Source organism: Myxine glutinosa, chromosome 3 (genome assembly GCF_964187855.1).
Source record: "Myxine glutinosa chromosome 3, kmMyxGlut1.1, whole genome shotgun sequence".
NCBI lineage: Eukaryota > Metazoa > Chordata > Myxini > Myxiniformes > Myxinidae > Myxine > Myxine glutinosa.
In genome coordinates, this window is record NC_136263.1 from 33,209,880 (window position 1) to 33,236,460 (window position 26,581).

General features: G+C 46.5%; 1 protein-coding gene across 1 annotated transcript in view; it reads right to left on the minus strand.

The window, feature by feature from the left end:
- Positions 1 to 9,961: 9,961 nt before the first annotated feature.
- LOC137412884 (meprin A subunit alpha-like) overlaps positions 9,962 to 26,581 on the minus strand; it is a 130,498-nt gene continuing 113,878 nt past the window's right edge. Inside the window, exon 13 of the mRNA XM_078773802.1 lies at positions 9,962 to 12,285. Coding sequence (XP_078629928.1) covers positions 12,233 to 12,285 — 53 coding nt within the window. The 3' untranslated portion in view covers positions 9,962 to 12,232. The remainder of the gene's footprint in view (positions 12,286 to 26,581) is intronic.

Sequence of the window (26,581 nt, forward strand, 5' to 3'; positions counted from 1 at the left end):
AAAATCAACGGCCGTCGTGCCGAAGTGGCATTTGGCCGGGTTGACGATGAGGCCGTGCTCGCTGAGGCGCCCGAACAGTGTTCGGAGGTGGAGGAGGTGCTCGGCCCGGGACGTGCTGGCGACGAGGATGTCGTCCAGGTAAACGAAAAGGAACGGCAGGTCACGCAGCACGCCGTCCATCAAGCGCTGGAACGCCTGAGCCGCGTTCTTGAGACCAAACGGCATCCGCAAGAATTCGAATAAGCCGAACGGCGTGATGACTGCCGTTTTAGGGACGTCGGCCGCCCTGACAGGTACCTGGTGATATCCCCGTATGAGATCAATTTTCGAAAAAATGACCCGTCCCGCCAGACGGGCGGAGAAGTCTTGGATATGCGGGATCGGGTACCTGTCGGGGGTGGTAGCGTCATTGAGACGGCGGTAGTCGCCACACGGGCGCTATCCACCCCCCGGCTTTGGCACGATGTGCAGTGGCGAGGCCCACGCGCTATCGGAGCGCCGCACGATGCCGAGGTGCTCCAACGCGTCGAATTCGGCCTTCGCTACGGCGAGCTTGGCTGGGTCGAGGCGGCGGGCCCTGGCGTAGACCGGCGGGCCCGTGGTTGGTATGTGGTGCTCGATCCCATGCCGTACTGCGACGGCCGAAAACGTCGGCCGCGTGAGGGCCGGGAACTCCGTGAGCAGGCGAGCAAACTCGTTCGCCGCCGGGACGGTGCATGCCAGCTCGGTCGGCGCGGAGCTGCTCAATGTGCATACCAGGGAGCTGAAGGTTTCAGCGTTGATTAAACGACGCCGTTGGACGTCCACCAGCAGTCCGTGTGCGCAGAGGAAGTCGGCGCCTAGCAGAGCCATGGGCACGTTGGCGGTTACAAACGTCCAAGCAAAGCGTTGGCCGCCGAAGCAGAGGGTGACGTTGCGCGGGCCGAAGGTGCGGATAGTCGATCCGTTGGCCGCAACCAAGGAGGGGCCGCAAACCGCGGATTGCCTGTCCTGGTCAGAGGCGGGTATGACGCTCAGTTGGGCGCCGGTGTCGCACAGGAAGCGCCGTCCGGACGCTTTATCCGTGATGAACAGTAAGTTGCCCGTGTGGCCGGCGCTCATGGCTGGTAATGAACGCCGGCCCGGCCGTTTCCCGGCCTGCCGAAGGTGCACGGGGGTCGGCATGTCCGGGCCTTCTGTCCGAACCTGGCATGATAGTAACACCACGCTTGGTCAGGTGGAGGCCTCGGTCGTCGTGCTGGAGGTGGTCGGCTCGGTGTAGCGGCCGCCAATTGCGTCGGCAGTTCGGCCGTCGACCGTGCCGGGTGCTCGGGCGCCATGGGTGTTGCGTCGGACGGCGGTGGGTCCCATGTCGCCGCTGCGATGCGCTGTCCTGCGGCGGAGATCTTGTCGGCTTCTCTGGCAAGGGCCCGGGGATCTGTGATCGTCGTGCTTGCCAGGGCGAGGCGTACCGGGTTAGGCAGCTGACGGAGGAACAGCTCCCGGAACAGGAATGCCGGAGAGTGCTCGCCGAGCAGTGAAAGCATGTAGTCCATTCGCTCGGAAGGGCGCGTGTCGCCGAGCTCAGGCAGTTCGAGCAGGCGCCGTGCGCGTTCCGCCGATGGGAGGGCGAAAGCATCGAGGAGAAGCTTCTTAATCACGCCGTATTTGTCAGCGGCTGGCGGGCTCTCGAGGAGGCTCAGGGCGCGGGCCGCGGTAGCCGACCCGAGCGCAGCTACCACATGGTGGAAGCGGGTGTCGTCGGCCGTGATGCCTCGCAGGGCGAACAGGGACTCCGCCTGTGCGAACCAAACCGCCGCGTGAGCCTCCCAGAAGGTAGGCAGTTTAAGGGCGACTGCCGTGTCCATGTCGATAGGTCACCAATGAAGGAGCTGGGGCTCCCACGTCGATCGGAAGAATGGACGCGACAAAAAGCTGGAATTCATCCGAGTTGCTTTAATCAAATCGAACACTCAGGCACTCTGAAAACCCGTTTATCGGTCAGCAATATATATCTATTATCCCAGGGGGTTTGCCCAGGCCCGGCGCCAGGGGGCGTGGCCCAGCGTCCTGGCTGCGGCCTGGCAAGTTGAGCGCGGGCCTGCCCGGGATGGTGATCGCTCCGCGTCCTTGATAGGTGCAAGGCGATTGTGAAAACCCAGCGGCAGCCGCTACAGTATAATACATTACAAATGCTGATTTTCGAACCTATATGCCATACGTACATGTACATTATTGCTCATATCTCAGAAACTATTGGAGTGCCCATCACAAAACTTATGTGGAAGCTTCTTGACATCATAAGGTACATCTGGGATGAATTTGAGGAAATTTGAAGGATACATATTTTTTGGATTCACGATTGAAGTTTATATTTTGTGATAACTTTTTTGTGATTGGAGGTAGGAAAATGTTGCCCAGACAAATTTATAGGGCATGAAAATACCTTTAAAATGACACCAAAACCAGCTCTCTAGGTGTTATACTTTTAGAGATATGGCCATTTGAATTCGCGACATCGCGCTAATTAGTCCAAAGTTCGTTAACCTGTATCTCACTAATTAAGAGGCTGTTAGCAAAAATATTTGAGTTCTAGCTGTTTTTCATGGGTCCCAATTGGTTCCCAAAGTTTTACAAAAATCTGAGAGATGACGGCAGATTCTTTGATGATTTGACATGGAATGGCTGTATATGGCGATTCGTAAGTATGAAGATCAGGCATTCGATGATGAGTGAGGAAAGTGAAAAAATATACTTTGAGCACTCTATCGTACAGAAACCGTTGCAGCCTGTTCCAAGTCGAGGCATTGTTGTGCAGGCCAAAACAAAATGGCGCTAATAACCCCTGTGAGGTGACAGCGGGCTGACCAAGATGGTGCATCTTGGTAAGGCTTTTCTTTTTTTGATGGTGAGGACACCCTAAATTATGTTCAAAAGGGGTATTTAAATTTACCCAAATACCCAGTTTTCATTCAAGCACTACCTTGGAGTTCCCTTAGTATACATGCAAAGTTTGAGGCCGCTATATTTCATGGTTTTGGAATTATTCAGGACACACATACACGCAACCTCTTATTATTATAGATTATATAACCACCAATTATTAAGTGAAGAGTGATGGAGACGCGACTTTTCCACGTAGATAATACTGCTTATGTTCAAATTCTTCCTGTAGTGCTTCGAGAGAGAAATTAGTGCAAGAGAGTGTTGACAGAGTGGGAAGAGGAGGGAAAGAAGTTTGGCAGATTTTAAAACATTGTGGAGGGTAAGCAGGAGGTAGTCTGGCTTGGTGTACAGTGCCTTCAGAAAGTATTCACACCCCTTGACTTTTTCACATTTTGTTGTGTTACAGCCTGAATGTAAAATGGATAAAATAGAAAATTTTTGTCACTGATCAGCACAAAATAGCCCGTAATGTCCAAGTGGATTTTATGTAGAACTTTTTTACAAATCAATTAAAAATGAAAAATTTTTCTTGTCATAAAGTATTCAAACACTTTGCTGTGACACTTCAAATTGAGCTCAGGTGCATCCAATTTCCTTTGATCATCCTTGAGACGTCTCTACAACTTGATTGGAGTCCAGCTGTGGCCAATTCAATTGATTGGAAATTATTTAGAAAGAAACACGCCTTTCTCTATTAGGACAAGCAGTTGACAGTGCATGTCACAGCAGAAACTCTACCATGAAGTCCAAGGAACTGTCCATATAACTCCAAGATAGATTTGTGAGGAGGCATAGATCTGTGGAAGGGTATAAACAATTTCTAGACGGTTGAAAGTTCCCAAGAGCACAGTGAGCTCCATTATTCGGAAATAGAAAGAATATGGAACTACCCAGACTCTTCCTGGAGTAGGCCGTCAGACCAAATTGAGCAACCGGGCAAGGACCATTGTCAGCGAGGTGACCAAGAACCCAATGACCACTTCACAAATCTAGCCTTTATGGGAGTGGCCAGAAGGAAGCCACTCCTGAGAGAAAGGCCTTGACCGCACACCTGGAGTTTGCAAAAAGGCATGTGAAAGGCTCAGAGACCATCAGGCAAAATATTATGTGGTCTGATGAGCCAAAAATTGAACTCATTGGCCTGAATGCAAAGCGCTACGTCTGGTGGAAATCGAGCACAGCTCATCACCCATCTAATGGCATCCTTACTGTGAAGAATAGTGATGGCAGCATCATGGTATGGGAATGCTTTTCATTGGCAGTGACTGGGAGACTTGTTAGGATAGAGGGAACAATGAATGAAGCCAAATACAGGTAAATCCTTGAGGAGAACCTGCTTCAGAGTGCAAAAGACCTGGGACTGTGGCGAAGATTTGCCCTCCAACAGCACAATGACCCGAAGCATACAGGCAAAGCAACACTGCGATGGCTTCAGAACAAGAACGTGAAAATCCTTGAGTGACCAAGACAAAGCCAAGACTTAAATCCCATTGAGAATCTGTGAAAAGACATGAAGATTGCTGTTTACCGACGCTCCCCATCCAACTTGACAGAGCTTGAGCAAATCTGCAAGGAGGAATGGGAGAAACTCCCCAAATCTAGATGTACAAAGCTGATACAGACATACCCAAGAAGACTCGAAGCTGTGTGACTTGCTGATGACTTCACTCTCTGCCGCTCCATTCCTCATCCCTCAGATCGGCAGTCTGCAGCCTCCTCACTCTCTGCAGACCTAGACAAAATCACAGACTGGGCAAACAAATGGAACATGTCTTTCAATCCTGACAAATCCCACACTCTTACTATGTCTCTCCGAAAAGACCGACTGGACAACCGTCCCATCTACTTTCTGAATAATCCTCTCCAAGAAGTTCTGTCACTCAAGCTTTTGGGTCTCACTATCTGCCATGATCTTTCCTGGGAAAACCACATTTCCAAGCTGGCCTCCAAAGCCAGTCGCCGACTGGGCATCCTCCGTCGTGCGAAGTCCTTCCTTGGCACACCTGAGCTCCTCACCACATACAAGGCTTTCATCCGCAGCTCAATGGAATACTGCTCTCCCCTCTGGGCTGGTGCTCCTGCCTCACACCTAGCTCGTCTTCACGCTGTTGAAACCAAAGCGTTCAGAATCATTGGAATCTCCCGCGATCACGCTATCTCCAAGGGCCTTTCACTTACTCACCGCAGGCAGGTTGGTGGTCTTTCCGTCTTCTACCGACTCCTCTCCGGCCTTGCTCCCCCAGCTCTCTCTGGACTCTGTCCCCCAAATATTCCTACAGGTCGCACAAGATCTGCCTGCAACCCTCTTATGGTTAAACTGCCAAAATCAAGACTCTCTGCTCACCTTCACTCCTTCATTCCTCTTTTCTCCCGCCTCTGGTACAAACTCCCTCACTCTCTTCAATCCCACTCCTCCCTCCAGGTCTTTAAAACGGCTGTTCACCACCATCTCTTATCTTTCCCAATCCAAAACCTTGATCTTTTCTACCCCCGTTAATTTCACCTCAAATCCACTTTTTTTAGGTGACTTTTGTCTTCTTTCCTGGAAGTCCTTGGTGTCCTTGCGTTTTATACCTATCCTGCCTCCCCCCAGGCCCTCTCCCTCCCACACATCTCCCGATGTCCCTGGTCTCAAATGTTGTGTTTGTGTGCTTCCTCCCCTTCTCTCCCCATCTTGTCGACCGCTCCCCTTTTTATATACTTTGTTTGCTTGTTTGTTTGATTTGTTTGTTTGATAAATGTTAGCTCTTTCACGAGCCTCGACTCTGTATACAAAAAAAAGAAAAGAAAAAAGCTGTAATCGCTGCCAAAGGCACTTCTACAAAATATTGACTCAGGGGGTTGAATACTTATGTAAATTAGATATTTCTGTATTGCATTTTCAATTTATTTGTAAAAATTTCTAAAAACCTTTTTTCACTGTCATTTTGTGTAGATCGATGACTCTCATGTAAACAGGTTTTTTTTTAGGTTTTTTTTATGTATACTGAATCGAGGCTCGTGAAAGAGCTAACATTTACTTCACAAACAAATCAACCAGACAAACAAAATATATAATATATAGGTTGCAGTGGTTGGTTGCAGGTTGCAGTGGAAAAATATAGGTTGCAGGTTGCAAAATATAGGTTGCAGTGGAAACTCAAGTTATTAAACGAAGCAAGCATGCACACGATCATTATATGGAACCATGGGAATAATTTAAATGACATCCACAAAAACTGCAGGTGTAGCCTGAAAAACCTTTATTGGAGACATTCAGGTCGACACACCTAAACAGTTGATTACCACTCAGCACGAGAACACTTTGTGCCATTAAAATATCTATGCCTGTTTTGGCGAAAACAATCGGAGGCATTACTTGTCAACACGCCCTTGTATTGCAAGCAATTTAACAATAATCACTAATTAGGCGCCGGTAAGCCTACATCAGTGAACGAAGGAAAGAATAATGCTGGGAGCCAGGGCCTATTCCACAGCCATAATGATCCTATTGATCCTTTTAATTACAATCCTATTTCAAGTAAGGCAGAGCTGCTTGACTCTTGCAACTCGGATAACAAAATTTACGACGTACCTACCTCTTAGCATTGGTGGAGCAATCCAATTTGAACTGTGTGCAGATTTTGCTACCCAAAGAGAAATATACGAACACCAACGCAGGGGAACATCTGGGGTTGTACTACTTCGGTAAATGAAGAACTCAGTAGGTATTGCCAGTGCTGGAGCACAGGGAAAAAGTAGGAGAGTATTGGGAGGGTTTTTTCTCTCATGGGTTTTCATGAGTCTCATGGGTCTCCATGAGTGGGTTTGCCACCCACTCTATCCTGACAAACTGCATCACTGAAATAAAATCCTGGCTTCAAATCAACTTCCTCAAACTTAACTGTGATAAATCTGAAATAATCATCATTGGCCCAAAAACGCTCACCAAGTCCACCCATAACTTTGCCCTCAACATCGACGGTTTCCCAGTATCCACCTCCCCTCACATCCGGAATCTTGGCATCATCTTTGACCAAACCCTCTCCTTCGACAAATACACTAAACAGGTCACAAAGACAGCCTTCTTTCACCTGAAAAACATCGCCCGTCTCCGTCCATCCCTCTCCTCCGTGGCTGCAGAAAGCCTCATCCACGCCTTCATCACCTCCCGCCTGGACTACTGCAATAGCCTCCTCTATGGTTCACCCTCAACAATCACCAATAAACTCCAATACATTCAGAACTCCGCTGCCCGTCTACTCACCCATTCCCGGACCCGTGACCACATCACCCCCGTCCTTTACAAGCTTCACTGGCTCCCCATCTCCCAGAGAATCCAGTACAAAATCCCCCTCTTGACCTACAAAGCCCTCCATAACCTGGCCCCATCCTACCTGGCTGCCCTCCTCTCCAGACACACTCCCACCCGCAACCTCCGCTCTGCTGGTACCAACCTCCTGACCCCCCCCCCCCATCCAGACCAAATTTAGATCCTGGGGGGACAGGGCCTTCTCCATCGCTGCTCCCACCCTCTGGAACTCACTACCTCACACCATCAGAGACTCCTCCTCACTCACCACATTCAAAACATCACTCAAGACCCACCTGTTCAACACTGCATTCAACATTTAACCCACAGCATTTAACCCCTGACTATCCCCTCTCCTTCTCCCTCCTTTGTGCTTTGAATATTTCCCTATTGATTCTTGTTTTTTTTGCAATTGTTTTTATGTTTTGCTATGCATTATGTTTTGCACTCTGTCAAAGCGTCTTTGGGCTCCCTGAAAAGCGCTATATAAAATAAATGCATTATTATTATTATTATTATGGCTCATCAAGCAGGATGCACCCAGAATGACTGGACTGAGACAGCTTTGATATACGTCATTTGGAGGCACAGATTCTCGTCAAAAAGGCTGCCCTGGTTAGTGTTACGGATTCGTCACTTCCGTTGTTGTGGTTTTCATCCCCTTGAAACATTTCTGGTTCTATGTATTATTATTATTATTGTTTGGGGGAAATAGCCATTATTATTGTCACAAGGTAAAAATGTTAATGTTAAATGAAACAGGAAACCGGATCGGGAACCGGAAGACGAGGAAGAAGAAGGAGAGAAAAAAAGGGCGGAGCGAATGAGTCGGACAAGAAAGCCGAGTTGCTCCGGGTTCTGAAGCGAACGTTGGCGAGCCAGAGTCACTAGCGAACTTTCGGGTTTCTGGGAGAGGAATTCCTACGACGGAATTGTCATCGCTGTGACCGGTCAACCTGCATGTCAGGTTTTGCGATCGACTCAGGAGAGAATCATGGCTGTGCCGTGCGCCACGAGACCGGGTCATCGGCCATATTGACTCGCGCAGGATTTGTGCTTCGCTCGCGGTTTCGTTTCTTTTCGAATTCTCACCGCATTCAGACGTCGATCTGGGGTGTGTGTGTGATGCGGATTTTTGAAGGCTAATTCGTCCATACCCGAGGGTGTGATCTCTCGGTCGCCTGGAGGGCGCCTTTGGATTTCCCTGTCGCCTTGAGGGCACCTGTGTACAGCTTCGGCTGTGTGACTGCCCTGGCCATCCGCGCGGGATTCTGGTCTCGATTGGACCTCGTTCTAGTGATCGCTGGAGTGAATCAACTTCGTCTTGGAGCCGGGAATAAGAGACATTGGGGAATGTTGTTGTTACACTCACTTGGAGCACAGTGAGTTATATATTGCAAAACTGATGGTACCACCATAGGACATATTGATTGTACTTTTGAATACTATTGTTGTTGTACCGTTATTCTTGTGTGATCTCAATACAATATTTGTTTGTGAGTAACAATTGGGGTGGCTTCTCCATTGATCTTTGACACACAGAATAACACATTTTTCTGCCGTGACTCCTCTCGGGGCTCGGAGGTACACCGTGACCAGGGGGTCGGGGAGGAGCACGTAACATTAGGTATTCTCACCGGAAGTTCACCACCTGCCACTTTATGAACTCTAGCCACTGGAAAGGAAATGGCCTCCAGACTCCTCGCTCGTGGAGCTCCAGCAATACCTTTACTGTTGGCCCTGAACAATTGAATTGCAAAAAAGAGGGGATCCCAAGCTGCATCGCCAAGTCCCTCTGCTGAGATGTCAGAGTTACTGCTTTCAGGACAACAGTACGAAAATAAAAAACCATATTAGTTACTTGTCGTATAAGGGCACAAAGACGAAAGCCTAGTGTACAAATACAGCAATGGAACTCCTTACAGCACGGTGCTGTAGTTTGCATGTTCTAATGAATCCAAGAGCTATTATCATCTTGGTTTGGGTAACGGTTAGAGCAACCGCTCTGGGTTTGGTATGTCGGAGGTTCAAATCCTGGCCGAGTCATACCAAAGACTAGAAATGGTACATGCTGCTTCCTTGCTTGGAGTTTGGCATTTAAAAGGATAGAGCACGGACAAACAACGTTGAGAAGGCAATGGCAAATCACCGAACATAACCTTTGCCAAGAAACTCCTTCGGTAGCACCGATGCTCAATAAAGAGCAAATGATACATCAAAGTGAAAATCAAAATATCATCTCCCACGATGAGGCCGAAGCATAAGGCTTGCTGCTCTAAAATCGCCCAGAGGTCGGTGACCACCTTTTTTATCGCCTCTCCTCCGATCTTGCTCACTCTACCCTCTAACCCCCCTGGCACTTCCAAGAAACCCCCTCCAAGGTAAATTCCACAAATCCAGGATTTCTGCATACCTACTCCTTTCTCCTGTTTCTGGAAGCGCCGCCACCCTCAGGCAGTTCAATCCCACTCTTACATCTGAGGCTTCAATCAAACAGTGAACTATCATCTTATATCATTCCCCATCCATTCCCATTATCTTTTCAACCACCATTGATCATACCTAACCCAATCTTGTTACTTACAGGTGACGACATTCCCTCTCCTTCTCTCTTCCCTCTTTTCCTTCGCTGTTCGTTGCATAAAATGTGACCCCACTGCCCCCACTCTCAATTCATCACATGTATACCCTCTGTTATCTTGCTCTTCCATGAATGAGCTTTATAGAACAAAAACCAGCATTAAATGTCATTCCTTGGTAAATATTTTATTTATATACGTACTTGACAAAAATGCACATTTTTGACAAAATATCTACGAACAAGTAATGAGACACCAGTGTCAAATGCTGAACTTTCGACAATAGTTAAAACAATATTTTAAAAAAAACAGACAGGTAGACAGACAAACGTGAGTGAAAACATAATCTCCGTCCACCTTGAGGCGGAGGTAATACCAATCAACAATCTGTTGTTGAAGAAATCCAAGTTTTGTCGAAGAGAGAACTCCAAGGTGAATATTACCTCATTGCAATCCTGTTGGCAGAAACAAATTCGCCGATTGATAAATTCCACACTCCACTTCCCACTCTGCATCCTTGTTTACCTGTATCTCCTTTCCCTTTCTCCATAATCCACACATTGACCCTCATTTTCCTTTCTTTGACAACTCATAACTGGGACAATAAGCGACTTTCAAAATGACATGAATGCGAAACGAGGCCTTTTGAGCATGAGCTATGTGCGTTTTCAGTGACTCGGTTCGGTTCGCCGGGCACTTTTATCCTGCCTTTACTTTACCACAATGGATTCTGTAATTCAAATAGTCTTTTAAACATACTTTTCAGCATTCAACGATTTTCAGAAACAACGAAACACTGGCAATTTCAAAATGGTTAACCATAATTGTTCTGTTCCTGAATGCAAATCAGATTCACGAGAATATAGGAAATAATTCACCAAATGTCCGTCTGTCCGTTCGAAGGTACCGCAAAAACGGCTCAACCAATCGCAACGATATTTTGGGTGGATATTCCTGGGACCCCTGGGAGTAAAATAGGCTATATTGTTTTTCCAATTTTTCAAAGTTTTCCAAACACGATGGAATAATATTTACCGATATGAACAGTGATGTGGCTTTTATTGAAATTCTACAAACACTGTTTAGATTTTGATGACAATTATGAACCTGCGGCGAATCCGGAAGTGGACAGATTACGCAATGCGCAGGTTTGATAATATACCAATTTTACCGTCATTCGATCGTAATGTTAAATCGTTAAATGTTAATCATGTTAATCGTTTTGTTAAAGTATCAATTGATGATTGGAATTGAGTGAATACAATTACGATGTTGAATTCGTAATTGTGTTCACCCAACCGTATGGAACTTCACATCAGGATTTAAATATTTGTTTATGTCACGAATGTTGTTAAAAGTTTATTTTTTATATTAATGTTATTTCATTTGTGATTGGAGTTATGCTGTTTGGAATGAAAAAAGAGATATCGAGTACAAGTGAATGATGAAATGCCGTGACGGTTTCTACTTTCTAAACGTGAATTCGTGGATCGCTATATGCAGATTCGCCATTGACTGGGTATAGAACAAACGTACCCGTTTGTTTGCGAACGGGTATGTTTTTCATGGAAGTCCTTCACGAATTTGCTGTCCATGTCTGACGTACGACTGAAGGTGCTACAGGAATGTAGAATGTATTGGTTTCATGCTTTAGCATTCGCCGTTTCTGCATTGTCTGTTTGCTTCTTATCTGGCCTCCCACCCGTGCGTAGCATGGGTACCTCACTAGTACAGGAAATACGACAAATATCCGTGGAGAGGAGTCGGTTCGCAACATTTCCTGTTAGTACAAACAATCAGCGGCAGTGTATAACACACATACACACACGGAAGAACGCGTCTTCTTTCAGCAATAGATGCAAAAATTTAGTATAATTTATTTTGTAGCTGTGGAAACTAACAAACAATATATTTATAACAGCACCACAGCTCCCACTTCCCCCTTTCCCAACTTGATTAATACTAAATATCATAATTTTAAACATAGAATGCAGCTTCACAAGCCCCAGATATGTTCTTCCCATTGGTGTTCAGAAACAACTAATGCAGATGCACAGTCCATTTACTGGTAGCGAGAAAGTTCTCCAAATTTTTCGTTGTGCAGAGGCAAAGCCCTTTACCTCAGGTACTTTTCCAAGCCTTTTCAACTTATTTTAGACTTTAGAGCTTTGTGAGCAATTCAGGTAACAATCTTCATCCAAGATACATTATATACTTTCTTTCGCTCCAAACATGCAAGTTTCCTGGGGGTTCTGCACATGTGCATCGAGCATTCTGGGGCGGATTACGTCATTCCAAAAGTTATGTATTGTGAAGATAAAAAGGGTTTCAGCAATTACGAAATATAATGTTTCTTCAATTTAGTCTTTGCATTTATGTTATTTCGTCCTCGACCAGTATCCAATTATTCCTTTCCGAGCCTCCCGGATGCTTTGTGTTATGTTGAGCTGGAACCAATTGGACGCTCCGTTTGGTGGAGATTGGATACATCTGCAAACAAGAAGAGGTTATGATGAAACAATGCGTTTCTTAACATTTGAAGAAAGTTTCAGAAAACGAAATTAAATTCTTCTTAACATTTGAAGATTCTCTCAGGAAACAAAAAAATCTCTTGGGATGTATAAAAAAAGAAGAAAAAGCAAAAGATGATATCAAATGGTGTTGTGGCAATCTTTGTGTAGATGTGTGATGTATACAAACTTTGCAAAGGAAAGATCCATGGAAGAGAAAGAACATCGAATGAGGTAAGGTTTAATTAAACTCCAATGTTCAGATTTTTCTCACACCTCCACTCTTTTATTCCTCTTTTCTCCCATTTGTGGAAATGTCTTCTGGAGACTGTTCTCTTCCCGCCAGTGCTTCAAGCAAGCGGTGCGTCCTTGTCTCATGTCATCCCCCATACCTACCCACAATCATTTCTACCCCCATCTTAGTCCAGCGGATAGGTGCAATATAGAGATAAATCGTGCACTTTTTGATAAAAGCATCAAACTTGGTACACATATTCAGTAGGCCATAAGAAACAAAATTAGATATAGTGCCATCCCAGTTTTGACCTGTGATTGCTATGGCGGCCATCTTTCAAAATGGCCACCACATGACACTAAAATACCACATAACTCAGCAATCATGAGGCCTAGGATCTTAATTCTGGTGTCTATATATAGGTTTTGGTGGTCATAGAAATCAAAGAAGGCAATATCGAGTATGTATGGTCACTTACGGTACCACCTTTTAAACGTAAGTACCATTTTACAGTTTATGAAGACACATTCATGGTCTTTTACCACAAATGTATTGATGAAATACCAAGAAATATATGGAATCATAATACACAAAAAACCACTGTACTGACAGACTACATATTTCATAATATGCTTACTAGTATAATACCAGTATCTTTGCTTTTCTAATAAGTGTGGTAACTTCAGCAATTTTCATCTCAACAGGAAATTTAACAGATTGCATTTAAACTTGCAGTTCGTGTTTGGTTTGACTAAGGTGGCCAACGTTTTCCATGAAACCCCTGAAAAGTGACTGCAACCTGTTCTCTAGGCTCTATGTTGCTTGTCAAGTTCGTGATGGAAATTTGGAAGAGTTTTTCCATCACAAGAATCAACCATGCCCTCCGTCATTGTCGAACAGGGGAAAGCTGAGACAGGGTACCAAAGCCAACATTGTTCAGTGCCTTGAGGATACAGTCACGGAAAAGGAGGACAACACTCTCGATGCCGAAGTTGTTGTGCTAGATGGACCTGCCATTGTAAATATGTTGAAGCCTGGAGCAGCAAAAACATTTCAGGAATACGCACACGATGTCTTTCTGCCATATGTAAATTCTAAGCTACAAAGAGCTCAGAGGGTTGATGGTGTCTGGGATGGATTACAGGCCAGATTCATTAAAGGCACAGACCAGAGAGAAGTGAGGGAAAGGAATTCGTCGAAGGGTTGAGCCAAAGACTACAACAACAACAACAACAACAACAACAACAGACATTTTAAGGCCATTTTCCCTGCAAGAGCGGGGGTTAGCCTTGCGGTCCCCATGACAATGTTCTCCATTTTGCCCTATTTTCTGCATCTCCCCTTGTTAACCCCCTTGCCCACATTTCTTCTTCGACCATCTTTAGCCAAGCCTTTCTCGGTGATCCCCGTCCTCTACTTCCTTCTACATTCATTTCCATCACTCTTTTCAACCAGTCACTTTCATCCTTCCTCAACACATGACCAAACCATCTCAACCTGTTTCTCTTCACAGCATCAATCACAGGCTCTATTCCCATCATCTTTCGCAATTCATCATTTGTCTTCCTCTCTCTCAACAATACTCCACACATCCACTGAACCATTCGCATTTCCACCCTTTCCAGCCTTTGTTGCTGCTCTACGTTCATTACCCATGTCTCACTCCCATAAATCATAACACTTCTCACACATGCAGCATACACCTTTCCCTTCAGCTTCAATGACACTCCCCTCCTCGTCAGCACGCCACTCAGTTCCCGAAACTTCTTCCATGCACATCTCACTCGAGCAACCGTTGCCGAGTCTGATCCACCTTCTCCATTCAGCATGTCTCCAAGGTAACAAAATGTTTTCACACCTTCCAGCTTCACGCCATCTCCAAGATCCAACTCAACATTTCCTCCATCTGCAGCTCCCTCTGTGCACACCTTACACTTGAATGTAGCTGCCACACTGGTTAATGACCCTCTCAAACCACTACATTTTTGATGAACCCACTCAGCGCACATTGTACATTGAATGGAATTCACTCCGACACCCTTCCTGCACACAGCACACGGCCACTTCCCAGTTATTTCCACCTCACCACATGCTTTAGCACTTGCCATCACCTTCGTTTTTCCGATATTCACCTTCAGACCTTTTGTCTCCATACATTCCTTCCACTTGTTCATCTTCTCCTTCAGTCCATCCATACTTTCTGCAATCAACACCAGATCATCTGCATACAACAACTCCCACGGTAAACCCTCCTTTACGGTCTGAGCCAGCACCTCCATCACAGCTACAAATAGTAGTGGACTTAGTACCGACCCCTGATGCACTCCCACCTTCACCTCAAACTCACCACTGTTCCCGTCCTTCGTCCTCACAGCTGTGCGCGCTCTTTTGTACATTGCCATCACTACTCTGATCAACCATTCCTCCACTCCTAACTTCCTCAATGCCCATGTCACTACTTCACGTGGAACCCCATCGAATGCTTTCTCCAGATCAACAAACCCAAGAAACAACTTCTTCCTCTTCTCCATATACTACTCCTGCAACTGCCTCACAATAAAAAGCGCATCTGTCGTTCCTCTTCCTGGCATAAATCCAAACTGCATTTCGTCAATCTTCACTTTCTTCCTTATCCTCCTCTCCAACACCCTTTCCAATACCTTCATTCCATGCTCCAATAATTTTATCGCTCGATACGAGCCACAGTCCAGAGGGTCACCTTTCCCCTTGTATAGAGGGACGAGGGTACTCAGTTCCCAATCCACTGGAATGCGGCCTTCTTTCAGCACCAGATTGCAGATCTCTGTCATTCTCTTCACACCCCAATTTCTCGCTGCCGTCAACATATCTCCCACAACTCCCTTCTCGGTTATCTTATCTGCCGGTCCTAAAACTGGGTTACTCTCTATGTTGCCATCCCATTCATTCTCTGCATTCAACAGTATTTCCATATATCTCTTCCATCTTCCTTTAATTCCATCTGGGTCTACAACCATTCGTCCCACTTCATCCTTCAAGCAACTCACCCCCATCACATCACACCTCTCTTTCGCTATCTGCTTTGCAATCCTGAATACCGCTCTCTGACCCTCTTCCGAATCCAAGCGTTCTCCGAACATTTTCCTACATGCCTCCTGTGCCTTTGCCACCTCTTTCTTTGCAGCCTTCTTGGCTGCCTTATAACTTTCATGCTCTGCTTTTTCTGCCCCCATACCCTTCGCCTTCTGCCACTCCTTGGACTTCTTCCTCTTCTCGTCAATCTTCTTTCCAACTTCATCATCCCACCACCATGTTTCCGAGTGCCTCGGTGGTCCTTTTGTCCAAAGGTCCGAGTGCCTCGGTTTGTTTGAGCCAAAGACTGCAGTTCCGAAAAATTGGCACGAGTTCTTGCGGCTCTCTGACAATAAGAAGGAACTGTTCTCATTCCTCAGCAGAGAAGTTGTCAACATTCAATCAGAGAAGCAAGTAATCGGTATGCTGAATGAGGATGTTGTTTGTCGCCAGCCAAGAAACACGGGAGGTTTAGCCCCTTGTATACATGAGGAAGCAGACAGCCGTATGATGCTTCATGTTGCTGATGCAGCGAAACAACACAACACTGTTCTCATCCGTACTGTGGACAGTGATGAAGTTGTTCTGGTAGTGTATGTATTTCAAAAGCTAAAAGTGACATTGGATGCTCTATGGGTGGCGTTCGGCACAGGCAAGCATATGCGCATGGTACCAGCTCATGATATCTCAGCTGCAATTGGTCCTGAGAAGTCCATTGCACTTCCAATGTTTTACGCCATTACTGGGTGCGATACGACCTCTTGCTTTGCTGGCAGAGGAAAGAAGACTGCTTGGGATACATGGAGCATGTGCCCTGAGGCTACAATGGAGTTAATGAAGCTGATGCAACAACCACAAATGTCAGATGTTGACGCTGCTATGGATGTTCTGGAGAGATTGGTCGTACTTCTTTATGACCGAACAAGTTCTAAACACCATGTTGATGAGCTCAGGATCGACCTATTCACACGGAAAGGCAGAGACGTGAGCAACATTCCACTGACCAAGGGTGCTCTACTTCAGCACACTAGACGAGCAGTATACCAGGCCGGTCACAACTGGAGTCAGGTGCTTGAAGCAAAGGCTATGCCGCCACAACCGGACGGATGGGGATGGACTCGTAGTCGCGATGGAAACTGGGATGTTCATTGGAGCAGTCTTCCTGAAGCCAGCAGAGTTTGCAGATAACTTTTTCGATGGGGTTGTTGTTACGGGTTCGTGACTCCCGTTATTGTGGTTTTCACCCACTTGACGTAGTGCTGATATTTTGTACTATTATTATCTTCAAACGGCTTATTATTCACGAACGGTTATCAAAAGTTAAAAAGGATAGCTGAAAGTGAAACAGGAAACCGGAGGAGAAGACAAGGAGGAGGAAGAAGCAGCGCGCAAAGTCGGGGAAGACGGTGACGTCAGCGCTCCGTAACGAGCCAGGTCTACCGACAGCCGCGAGGGGATTTTGAGTTCCTGGAAGGGACATCCGGCGATACAAATATTCGCTGGAGTGGAGAAATCTGCGTAGACATATTTGGGGCGCTGAGATTCCGACGAATCCTTGTCTCGACGCATCGGCTCAAGCCAGGGCCATCAGCCATCTTGAACCCCGTGCTTCGGACCTGTGAAGGTTTGCTTCGTGTCGTCTTCTCCCCAACATCCTACCGTCTGTCGGGGATAAGTGGGTGAGACCACTTCGTCTCCAATTACGTTGCGGTTTGCTGAGGGAGCGGTGGAGGTGCGTCTCTGGAGGGCGCCGTTGTACAGTTTGGCGGGAAAAGCACCCTTGCCCACTGTACACGCTTCGGATATCGGCGGGAGAGCGAGATTCGGGCTTCGACCGGATTTCATTCCATCGACCGCTGGAGCGAATCACATTCGCCTTGGGAAAAGTCATAGAGACATTGAGGAGTGTCCGTTCATTGGCTGGCAGAGCCGTGAGTCACTTGACTTTATTTATACAAGATATATATGGAGTGCACTCTGAATGGCCATTTACTGTACCGTATTACCTGTGTGTGATTTATAATGCAAGTTTGTGCACTTATAATCATTGGTGTGGTTTCACTATTGATTTTCAACACAGGGTAATATATTTTTCTGCCGGGGTTCCTCTCGGGGTTCGGAGGTTTACCGAGACCAGGGGATCGGTGAGGACCCCGTAACAGAAATTGGGGCTCGTCCAATTGAAACTCATGGGCTCGCAATTGGGTCTTCGTCCGGGATCTAAAATTCCCTAAATTTAGTCCGGGATAGAATTCCCTAGCATTCCCAAATTTTCCAATTTTGGAATATTTTTCCAACATTCCCAAATTTTTCAAAAAAACATTTTTTTTTATTTTTTATTTCTTGTGTGAAGGTTAACAGGTGTTAACGGATAGTCACCATGGAGTTTGACGCAGAGAAGTTTACAGCGACCCCTAGTGAGGCACAGTTCCGAGCGTTACTAAAATCGGAACTCTTGATATTGGGCAAACATTTTAGCTTGGAGGTCCGAGCTAAAATGAAGAAAACAGATGCAGATAGTGGTGATAGAATCTATGGTGGAACAAGGAACATGGAGAGAGGGAGCCTTGGATTGGTTACCAGAAGAACAAGAAAGTGTGGAGCTCCAAAAAACGGAGATGCAATTGAAACTCCAGGAAAGGTTAGAAGAGAAAAAAACAGAGCAAAGGAGAGTGGAAAGAGAACTCCAGGAAAGGTTAAAAAAAACAGAGGAAAGGAGAGCTGCAAGAGAACTCGAAGCAGAGGAGAGAAGAGCCGAAAGGGAGTTAAAGGACCGTGAATTGGCGCGTCAGCAGGAAATTAAAGTCAAGGAGCTGGAGTTAATGAGAGAACGGGGAGAGGTACCACCCATGCCGACTGGTTCGACAACTAGTCAAAACACCTGGGATGTTGACAGACATGTGAGGCTGGTTCCACCCTTCAATGAAAAGGAGGTAGCCAAGTTTTTTTTACACTTTGAGAAAGTGGCTCAAATGCTAAAATGGCCGGAGGAGTCCTGGACCATATTAGTGCAAAGTGTTCTGGTGGGTAAAGCTCAAGATATTTATTCGGCTTTACCGATTGAGCAATGTGCAGATTATGAGATCGTGAAGAAAACCATTCTCAAAGCCTATGAATTGGTCCCTGAAGCTTACCGGCAAAAATTCCGGAACGCCAGGAAGAGGGAGAATGAGACCCATGTGGAGTTTGCCAGAATGAAAGAAACCGTGTTTGATCGGTGGTGTGATTCAAAAGGAGTCGGGAAAGACTTCGAACTATTGCGACAATTGATCCTGGTGGAGGAATTCCAACAGTGTGTCCATGAGGACATTAAAGTACATTTGGAGGAAAGGAAAGTACCAAAGTTGTATGAGGCAGCAACCATGGCGGATGACTATGCCTTAACCCACAGGATGAGGTTCCATAAACCTAACTTCCCACCTAGAGTTCGCACGGAGAGTTATGATACATCTGGTGCGGAGAACGAAGATTCAGGGGGGCGGCCTCGAGAGGAAAATGAGGACCACTCTGATACCACGACTTCTAGAAATCAGAAGACTGCGGTCCCAAGACAGACCTATCGTCCGGGGGGCTCGAGGCAGACCGCCGCCGCATGCCTTGGCAGACCACGAGGTTCTCCTCCGGGCCTACTTGCGCTTTTTGCCATAAACCTGGACACTTGATGTCCCACTGTCATGCTCTGGGAAAGGAAAATCAGGAGCGGAGTTTGACTAGTACAACTCCGAATGCAATGGCCAGTGTGAGAAATCGCCCTCAAAAGGGTTACCAACCATTTATTTCAAAGGGGTTTGTGTCACTGGATGGAGACCCGACTACCCAGAAACCTGTTAGGGTATTGAGGGACACCGGAGCACATCAATCTTTAATGCTTCAAGGCATCTTGCCATTGTCAGAGGAGACGGCAACTGGTGATAGTGTTCGTTTACAGGGGATTGAGGGCTGTGTTAGAGCTCCACTCCATGACATCCATTTGGAGTCCGATGTGGTGTCAGGACCGGTCACCGTAGGTTTACAAGTCACTCTTCCTGTAGAGGGAGTATCTGTGGTTATCGGGAATGATTTGGCCGGTGGTCAAGTTTATGGTAACCCGAGGGTTGGTAAAGAGCCCAGCAGGGAAAATAACACCACCCCAGTTAGGGATGGCGACAAAAATACCAAGTTATTTGTAGGGGGACGGAACTTCAAAACAAAGGAAGAAGTTCTGACCTCTGTCTTCAACAAATATGGACCGCTTGTGGAAGTGCGGTTGGTAAAAGACAGGGAAACGCAACAGTCAAGAGGGTTCGGCTTTGTCACGTTTGCAAGCACAAAGGACGCCAAAGAGGAGGAGAAGAATTGGAATGGCAAGGATTTGGAGGGTCGGACCATAACAGTAGGGAAGGCATTTCGTAGGCGTCGAGAGGTCTACAGAAGAGGACAACTTGGTGGTAGTTTTGGTGGTGGCCGCAGCCGATATTACTATGGAGGCTCCCAGAGTTACGGCATCTCCCGAAAGAATGATTATATCAGGGTAGCGGCCGAGAAGGAGACCGCTATTCCTGTGACTACTGTGACAAGTGGTCCCACCGTAATTATTAGGAGTCCTGAGAAGTTGAAGCACTGAATGCGGCGGAGCCGCCGAGCCCAGATTCCTACATGGACTAATCGTGAATGCCACGTTCCTAAAGGCGTCCATGTAGTGAATACTCGGCTTGGCCTCCCGGAAAAAGTGCTATCGAGTTGCTTAACTTTGGATTTTTGATCAACCCCTTAACCTTCATTCAAAAAAATGAAAAACAAAAATCAGAGGTTGATGAGATGGAGTTGGCTTTGCAGGAGTTCAACTTGGAAATTGAGCACGTAAAGGGCAGGGACAATGTCGTTGCTGATGCTTTGTCCAGAGTGAATTAACTTTGTAAATCTCTGTGGGCTGTGTGAAATTTTGTTGCTTTATTTTTGAGATGTTCTGAGAGAAACCTCTGAGAGATGTTTGAGAAACCTTTCCACGCAAAGTATTGACATGGGCATTGAGGAAGTTAGGAGTGGAGGAATGGTTGATCAGAGTAGTGATGGCAATGTACAAAAGAGCGCACACAGCTGTAAGGACGAAGGACGGGAACAGTGGTGAGTTTGAGGTGAAGGTGGGAGTGCATCAGGGGTCGGTACTAAGTCCACTACTATTTGTAGCTGTGATGGAGGTGCTGGCTCAGAACGTAAAGGAGGGTTTACCGTGGGAGTTGTTGTATGCAGATGATCTGGTGTTGATTGCGGAAAGTATGGATGGACTGAAGGAAAAGATGAACACGTGGAAGGAATGTATGGAGACAAAAGGTCTGAAGGTGAATATCGGAAAGACGAAGGTGATGGCAAGTGGTAAAGCATGTGGCGAGGTGGAAAGAACTGGGAAGTGGCCCTGTGCTGTGTGTCGGAAGGGTGTCGGAGTGAACTCCATTCAGTGTACAATGTGCGCTGAGTGGGTTCATCAAAAATGTAGTGGTCTGAGAGGGTCATTAACCAGTGTGGCAGCTACATTCAAATGTAAGGTGTGCACAGAGGGAGGTGCAGATGGAGGAAATGTTGAGTTGGATCTTGGAGATGGCGTGAAGCTGGAAGGTGTGAAAACATTTTGCTACCTCGGAGACATGCTGAATGGAGAAGGTGGATCAGACTCGGCAACGGTTGCTCGAGTGAGATGTGCATGGAAGAAGTTTCGGGAATTGAGTGACGTGCTGATGATGAGGGGAGTGTCGTTCAAGCTGAAGGGAAAGGTGTATGCTGCATGTGTGAGAAGTGTTATGATTTATGGGAGCGAGACATGGGTAATGAACGTAGAGCAGCAACGAAGGTTGGAAAGGGTGGAAATGCGAATGGTTCGACGGATGTGCGGAGTATCGTTGAGAGAGAGGAAGACAAATGATGAATTGCGAAAGATGATGGGAATAGAGCCTGTGATTGATGCTGTGAAGAGGAACAGGTTGAGATGGTTTGGTCATGTGTTGAGGAAGGATGAAAGTGACTGGTTGAGAAGAGTGATGGAAATGAATGTAGAAGGAAGTAGAAGACGGGGAAGACCGAGAAAGACTTGGCTAAAGATGGTCGAAGAAGAAATGCGGGCAAGGGGGTTAACAAGAGGAGATGCAGAAAATAGGGCAAAATGGAGAAGATTGTCATGGGGACTGCAAGGCTAACCCCCGCTCTAGCAGGGAAAATGGCCTTTAAAATGCATGTTGTTGTTGTATTTTTGAGATGTGATAATTGTTGCCCACGGGAATTGATGATTTGGATTGTGAGTTTACATTTGTTTTTTTTGTTAAAGTTTGCATGCAAAGAAAGTTTTTGCTGTGTTCAAACTTTCTTTCTTGAGGGGGGGAAGTGTTACGGGTTCGTGACTTCCGTTATTGTGGTTTTCACCCACTTGACGTAGTGCTGATATTTTGTACTATTATTATCTTCAAACGGCTTATTATTCACGAACGGTTATCAAAAGTTAAAAAGGATAGCTGAAAGTGAAACAGGAAACCGGAGGAGAAGACAAGGAGGAGGAAGAAGCAGCGCGCAAAGTCGGGGAAGACGGTGACGTCAGCGCTCCGTAACGAGCCAGGTCTACCGACAGCCGCGAGGGGATTTTGAGTTCCTGGAAGGGACATCCGGCGATACGAATATTCGCTGGAGTGGAGAAATCTGCGTAGACAGATTTGGGGCGCTGAGATTCTGACGAATCCTTGCCTCGACGCGTCGGCTCAAGCCAGGCTGCAGTGAACTGGTACTCAATTTGCCAATCTCGGAAGGATGACAGGCTGAGTCAACCCCCCTGGCGTTAATTCAGCGATCGACCGGGATTCGAACCCAGGATCCTCGGATCCCAAGCGGGCACCCTAACCGCTAAGCCAACACCAGGTACAGGTATCTTATATTTAATCAATACAAAATAAAGCAATACAAAGACCGCCAAATGTTGTGTCTCTGTAAACTTGAAAAGGGCACTTATGTTCCAAAAGTGGTACAAGACGTGATCACACATACTCATTATTGCCTTCTTTTAATTATATGACCCCAAAAACCTACATATAGGCACCAGAATTAAGATTCTAGGCCTCTTTGTTTTTGAGTTATATGGTATTTTAGTATTAGATGGTGAACATTTTAAAAAATGGCCGCCACAGCCGTCATAGGCCAAAACTGGCATGGCACTATATCTATTGTTTCTTGTAATGGCCTTCTGATGATACGTACCAAGTTTGATACTTTTATCAAAAAGTGCACGATTCTTCCCCCGATCCGCTCTACTATCTACCATCTATCTATAATTCCAGTAATCTCTGTGTGTATGTGTGTCTGTGACCGCTGTTTCTCGACAACCACGGGTCCGATATACTTGAAACTTGCCAGGTATATTGCTGGGGACCTGAGGATGTGCCTTTTCAAGGTTTCATATTAATCGGAGAAGTAGTTACCGAGCTATGTCCAAAAAACGATTCAACCAATCAGAGAGCAGCGAGCTATCACGTGTGCCGAACGTGGGGAACAGACTCTGCCTCGGACGGCACATTTGAGAGCGTATTCATTTATTTCACGTTGGCAAACTATGTTGGCGCTAAACTATGTTTTAAAACTAATTAAAACTAATTTGCGATTCATCGTAACTGCGATATGCGACCATCCGGACAGTCAAATGAGGACGTCACTTCCGGACTTACGGATAGTCATAGTGACGACGTACTGATGCTGAACGTGGCGAGCAGACGCTGTAAGGTACGATCGATTGTAGTACACGTTTATAATAACTCTGCCGATACAGGCCCGATTAACTGCAGCGCCATCCGAGCTGCGGCGTCGGGACGATACATTCATTGTACGGTCACATCACGCACTTACGGGCACGCCCATGGGCCCATGGGCACGCCCATGCATGCATGGGCAAAGACATTTTTTTTTTTTTTTTTGGCAAGGAACGGGCACCCACGTACGGGCACGTCCTAGTCTATCTATAATTCCAGTAATCTCTGTGTGTATGTGTGTGTGTATGTCTGTGTGTTTGTCTGTGACCGCTGTTTCTCGACAACCACGGGTCCGATATACTTGAAACTTGCCAGGTATATTGCTGGGGACCTGAGGATGTGCCTTTTCAAGGTTTCATATTAATCGGAGAAGTAGTTACCGAGCTATGGCGATTTCTTTACCAAACTCCGCAAGCCGTTCGCTTTGGACCAAACCATTTCATGTAAATAGAGGGGGGGATTGTCACCGTACTCGCAAGCCGTTCGCTTTGGCTTTGCGAATGGACCAAACCATTTCATGTAAATAGAGGGGGGGATTGTCACCGTACTCGCAAGCCGTTCGCTTTGGCTTTGCGAATGAACCAAACCATTTCATGTAAATAGAGGGGGGGGATATAATTTTAGATATATATATAGTACGGGCATGCCCTAGTATCTAAAACTCTTCATTGCAGTTAACTGTAGTTCCTTCCCTCCTCTTTTTTCCCCTGTTCATGCATTACATGCGGTTTAGCAATGCTAAGGTTTGCATGGAACACACTGCAAGTCGAATGGTCAGGGCACTCTGTCTCATGAGGGTTCCCCATACAATTTGGCAATATGTGACTTGAAGGGGTGGAAAGCTTATAGATTGCAGATAAGAGACCGAAGGCCATTATGACACGACAGCAAAACGCATCAAACATCGAGCTTCTCACGCGTAGTAGAAAACGTTCCAAGTAAAACTGGTTCAGCACAGGAGGGAATAAGAGAATATAAAATGGCAGCACTGTTGACCATCACAGAACAGGTGCCCTAATGGTTAGAGTGTCCGTGCCCCGAGTTCGGGAGGTCGGCGTTTCGAACCGGATCCCGAGTGAGTCATACCAAACAAACGTTCAAAATGTGACCCAATGCCCCCACTCTCCGTACGTGCAGCTTTCTTGATTGAGGCTCAAAAAAAAGAAGATAGAGCATGGACAAACAACCATAGGTTGGCAACCATTGCAAACGCCTGATGGACCAAATAGCCCCCTCCTGCATTGAAGTTCCTTCTAAGGCAATTCATATTATACCAAAACAGCATCAACTAGAACGGCACGCGGCTCTGATTCTGCAACTGGGCCTGACGGCATCAGCCCACGGGTCCTAAAATCCTGTTCTTCCGCTCTTTCACTCCCTCTCTCTGTTCTCTTCACCCTCTCTTTTGCTCAAGGTCAACTGCCATCTGCTTGGAAATCAGCCAACATCACCGCTTTACACAAAAAAGGTGCAAAAACAGATCCTAGCAACTACAGACCAATCAGCCTTCTCCCAATTATCAGCAAAGTCATGAAATCCATCATTGCTTCTGATATGAAATCTTTCCTCTTCTCCAATGGCTTGATCTCTGATCATCAATTTCGTTTCAGACCTGGTCACTCTACTCTGGACATGCTGCTTCTGCTGTCGCAACAATGGATGGAGGTCCTCAATTCCAAACAGGAAATTAGAGCTGTCTCCCTCAACATATCACGTGCCTTCGATACGGTCAGGCACCCCGCTCTGCTCACCAAACTCTCCTCCTTTGGTATCCATGGAAATCTCCACGCATGGCTGGCGGACTTCCTCTCTAGTCGTAGTCAACGTGTGGCCCTGAATGGGTTTCTCTCATCTCCTCTTCCTGTTCAGGCTGGAGTTCCCCAATTCACTGTCTTCATCAATGATCTCTCTGACTCTCTTGAAAATCCTCTCTATCTCTTTGCTGATGACTCCACTCTCTGCCGCTCCATTCCTCATCCCTCAGATCGGCAGTCTGCAGCCTCCTCACTCTCTGCAGACCTGGACAAAATCACTGACTGGGCAAAGAAGTGGAACATGTCTTTCAATCCTGACAAATCTCACACTCTTATGATGTCTCTCCGAAAAGACCGACTGGACAACCCTCCCATCCACTTTCTGAATAATCCTCTCCAAGAAGTTCTGTCACTCAAGCTTTTGGGTCTCACTATCTGCCATGATCTTTCCTGGGAAAACCACATTTCAAATCTGGCCTCCAAAGCCAGTCGCCGACTGGGCATCCTCCGTCGTGCGAAGTCCTTCCTTGGCACACCTGAGCTCCTCACCACATACAAGGCTTTCATCCGCAGCTCAACGGAATACTGCTCTCCCCTCTGGGCTGGTGCTCCTGCCTCACACCTAGCTCGTCTTCACGCTGTTGAAACCAAAGCGTTCAGAATCATTGGAATCTCCCGTGATGAAGCTACCTCCGAGGGCCTTTCACTTACTCACCGCAGGCAGGTTGGTGGTCTTTCTGTCTTCTACCGACTCCTCTCCGGCCTTGCTCCTCCAGCTCTCTCTGGACTCTGTCCCCCAAATATTCCTACAGGTCACACAAGATCTGCCTGCAACCCTCTTATGGTTAAACTGCCAAAATCAAGACTCTCTGCTCACCTTCACTCTTTCATTCCTCTTTTCTCCCGCCTCTGGAACAAACTCCCCCACTCCCTTCAAACCCACTCCTCCCTCCAGGTTTTTAAAACAGCTGTTCACCACCATCTCTTATCTTCCCCCATCCAAAACCTTGATCTTTTCTACCCCCGCTAATTTCACCCCAAATCCCCTTTTTTGAAATACCAACTTCTTTCCTGGAAGTCCTTGGTGTCCTTGTGTTTATACTTCTCCCACCCCCCCCCCCCCCCTTCCCACGCCGCCTCCCCCCAAGCCCTCTCCCTCCCACACATTCCCGATGACCCTCACAAATGTTGTGTTTATGTGCTTCCCCTTCTCTCCCCATCTTGTCTACCGCTCCCCTTTTTATATATTTTGTTTGTTTGTCTGTTTGATTTGTTTGTGTGATAAATGTTAGCTCTTTCACGAGCCTTGATTATGTATACAAAAAAAAAAGAAAAAAAAAAAGGTTAAACAGTTTGTGTTTTGTATTGCACTGATAGGCCGGATCTGGATTCGGACCTGAACCAAAATCGAATTGGCTTGTTGATGCCTAATCACCTCATCCACCAAGTTTTGATATAAATCGTCCACAACGTTTTTTA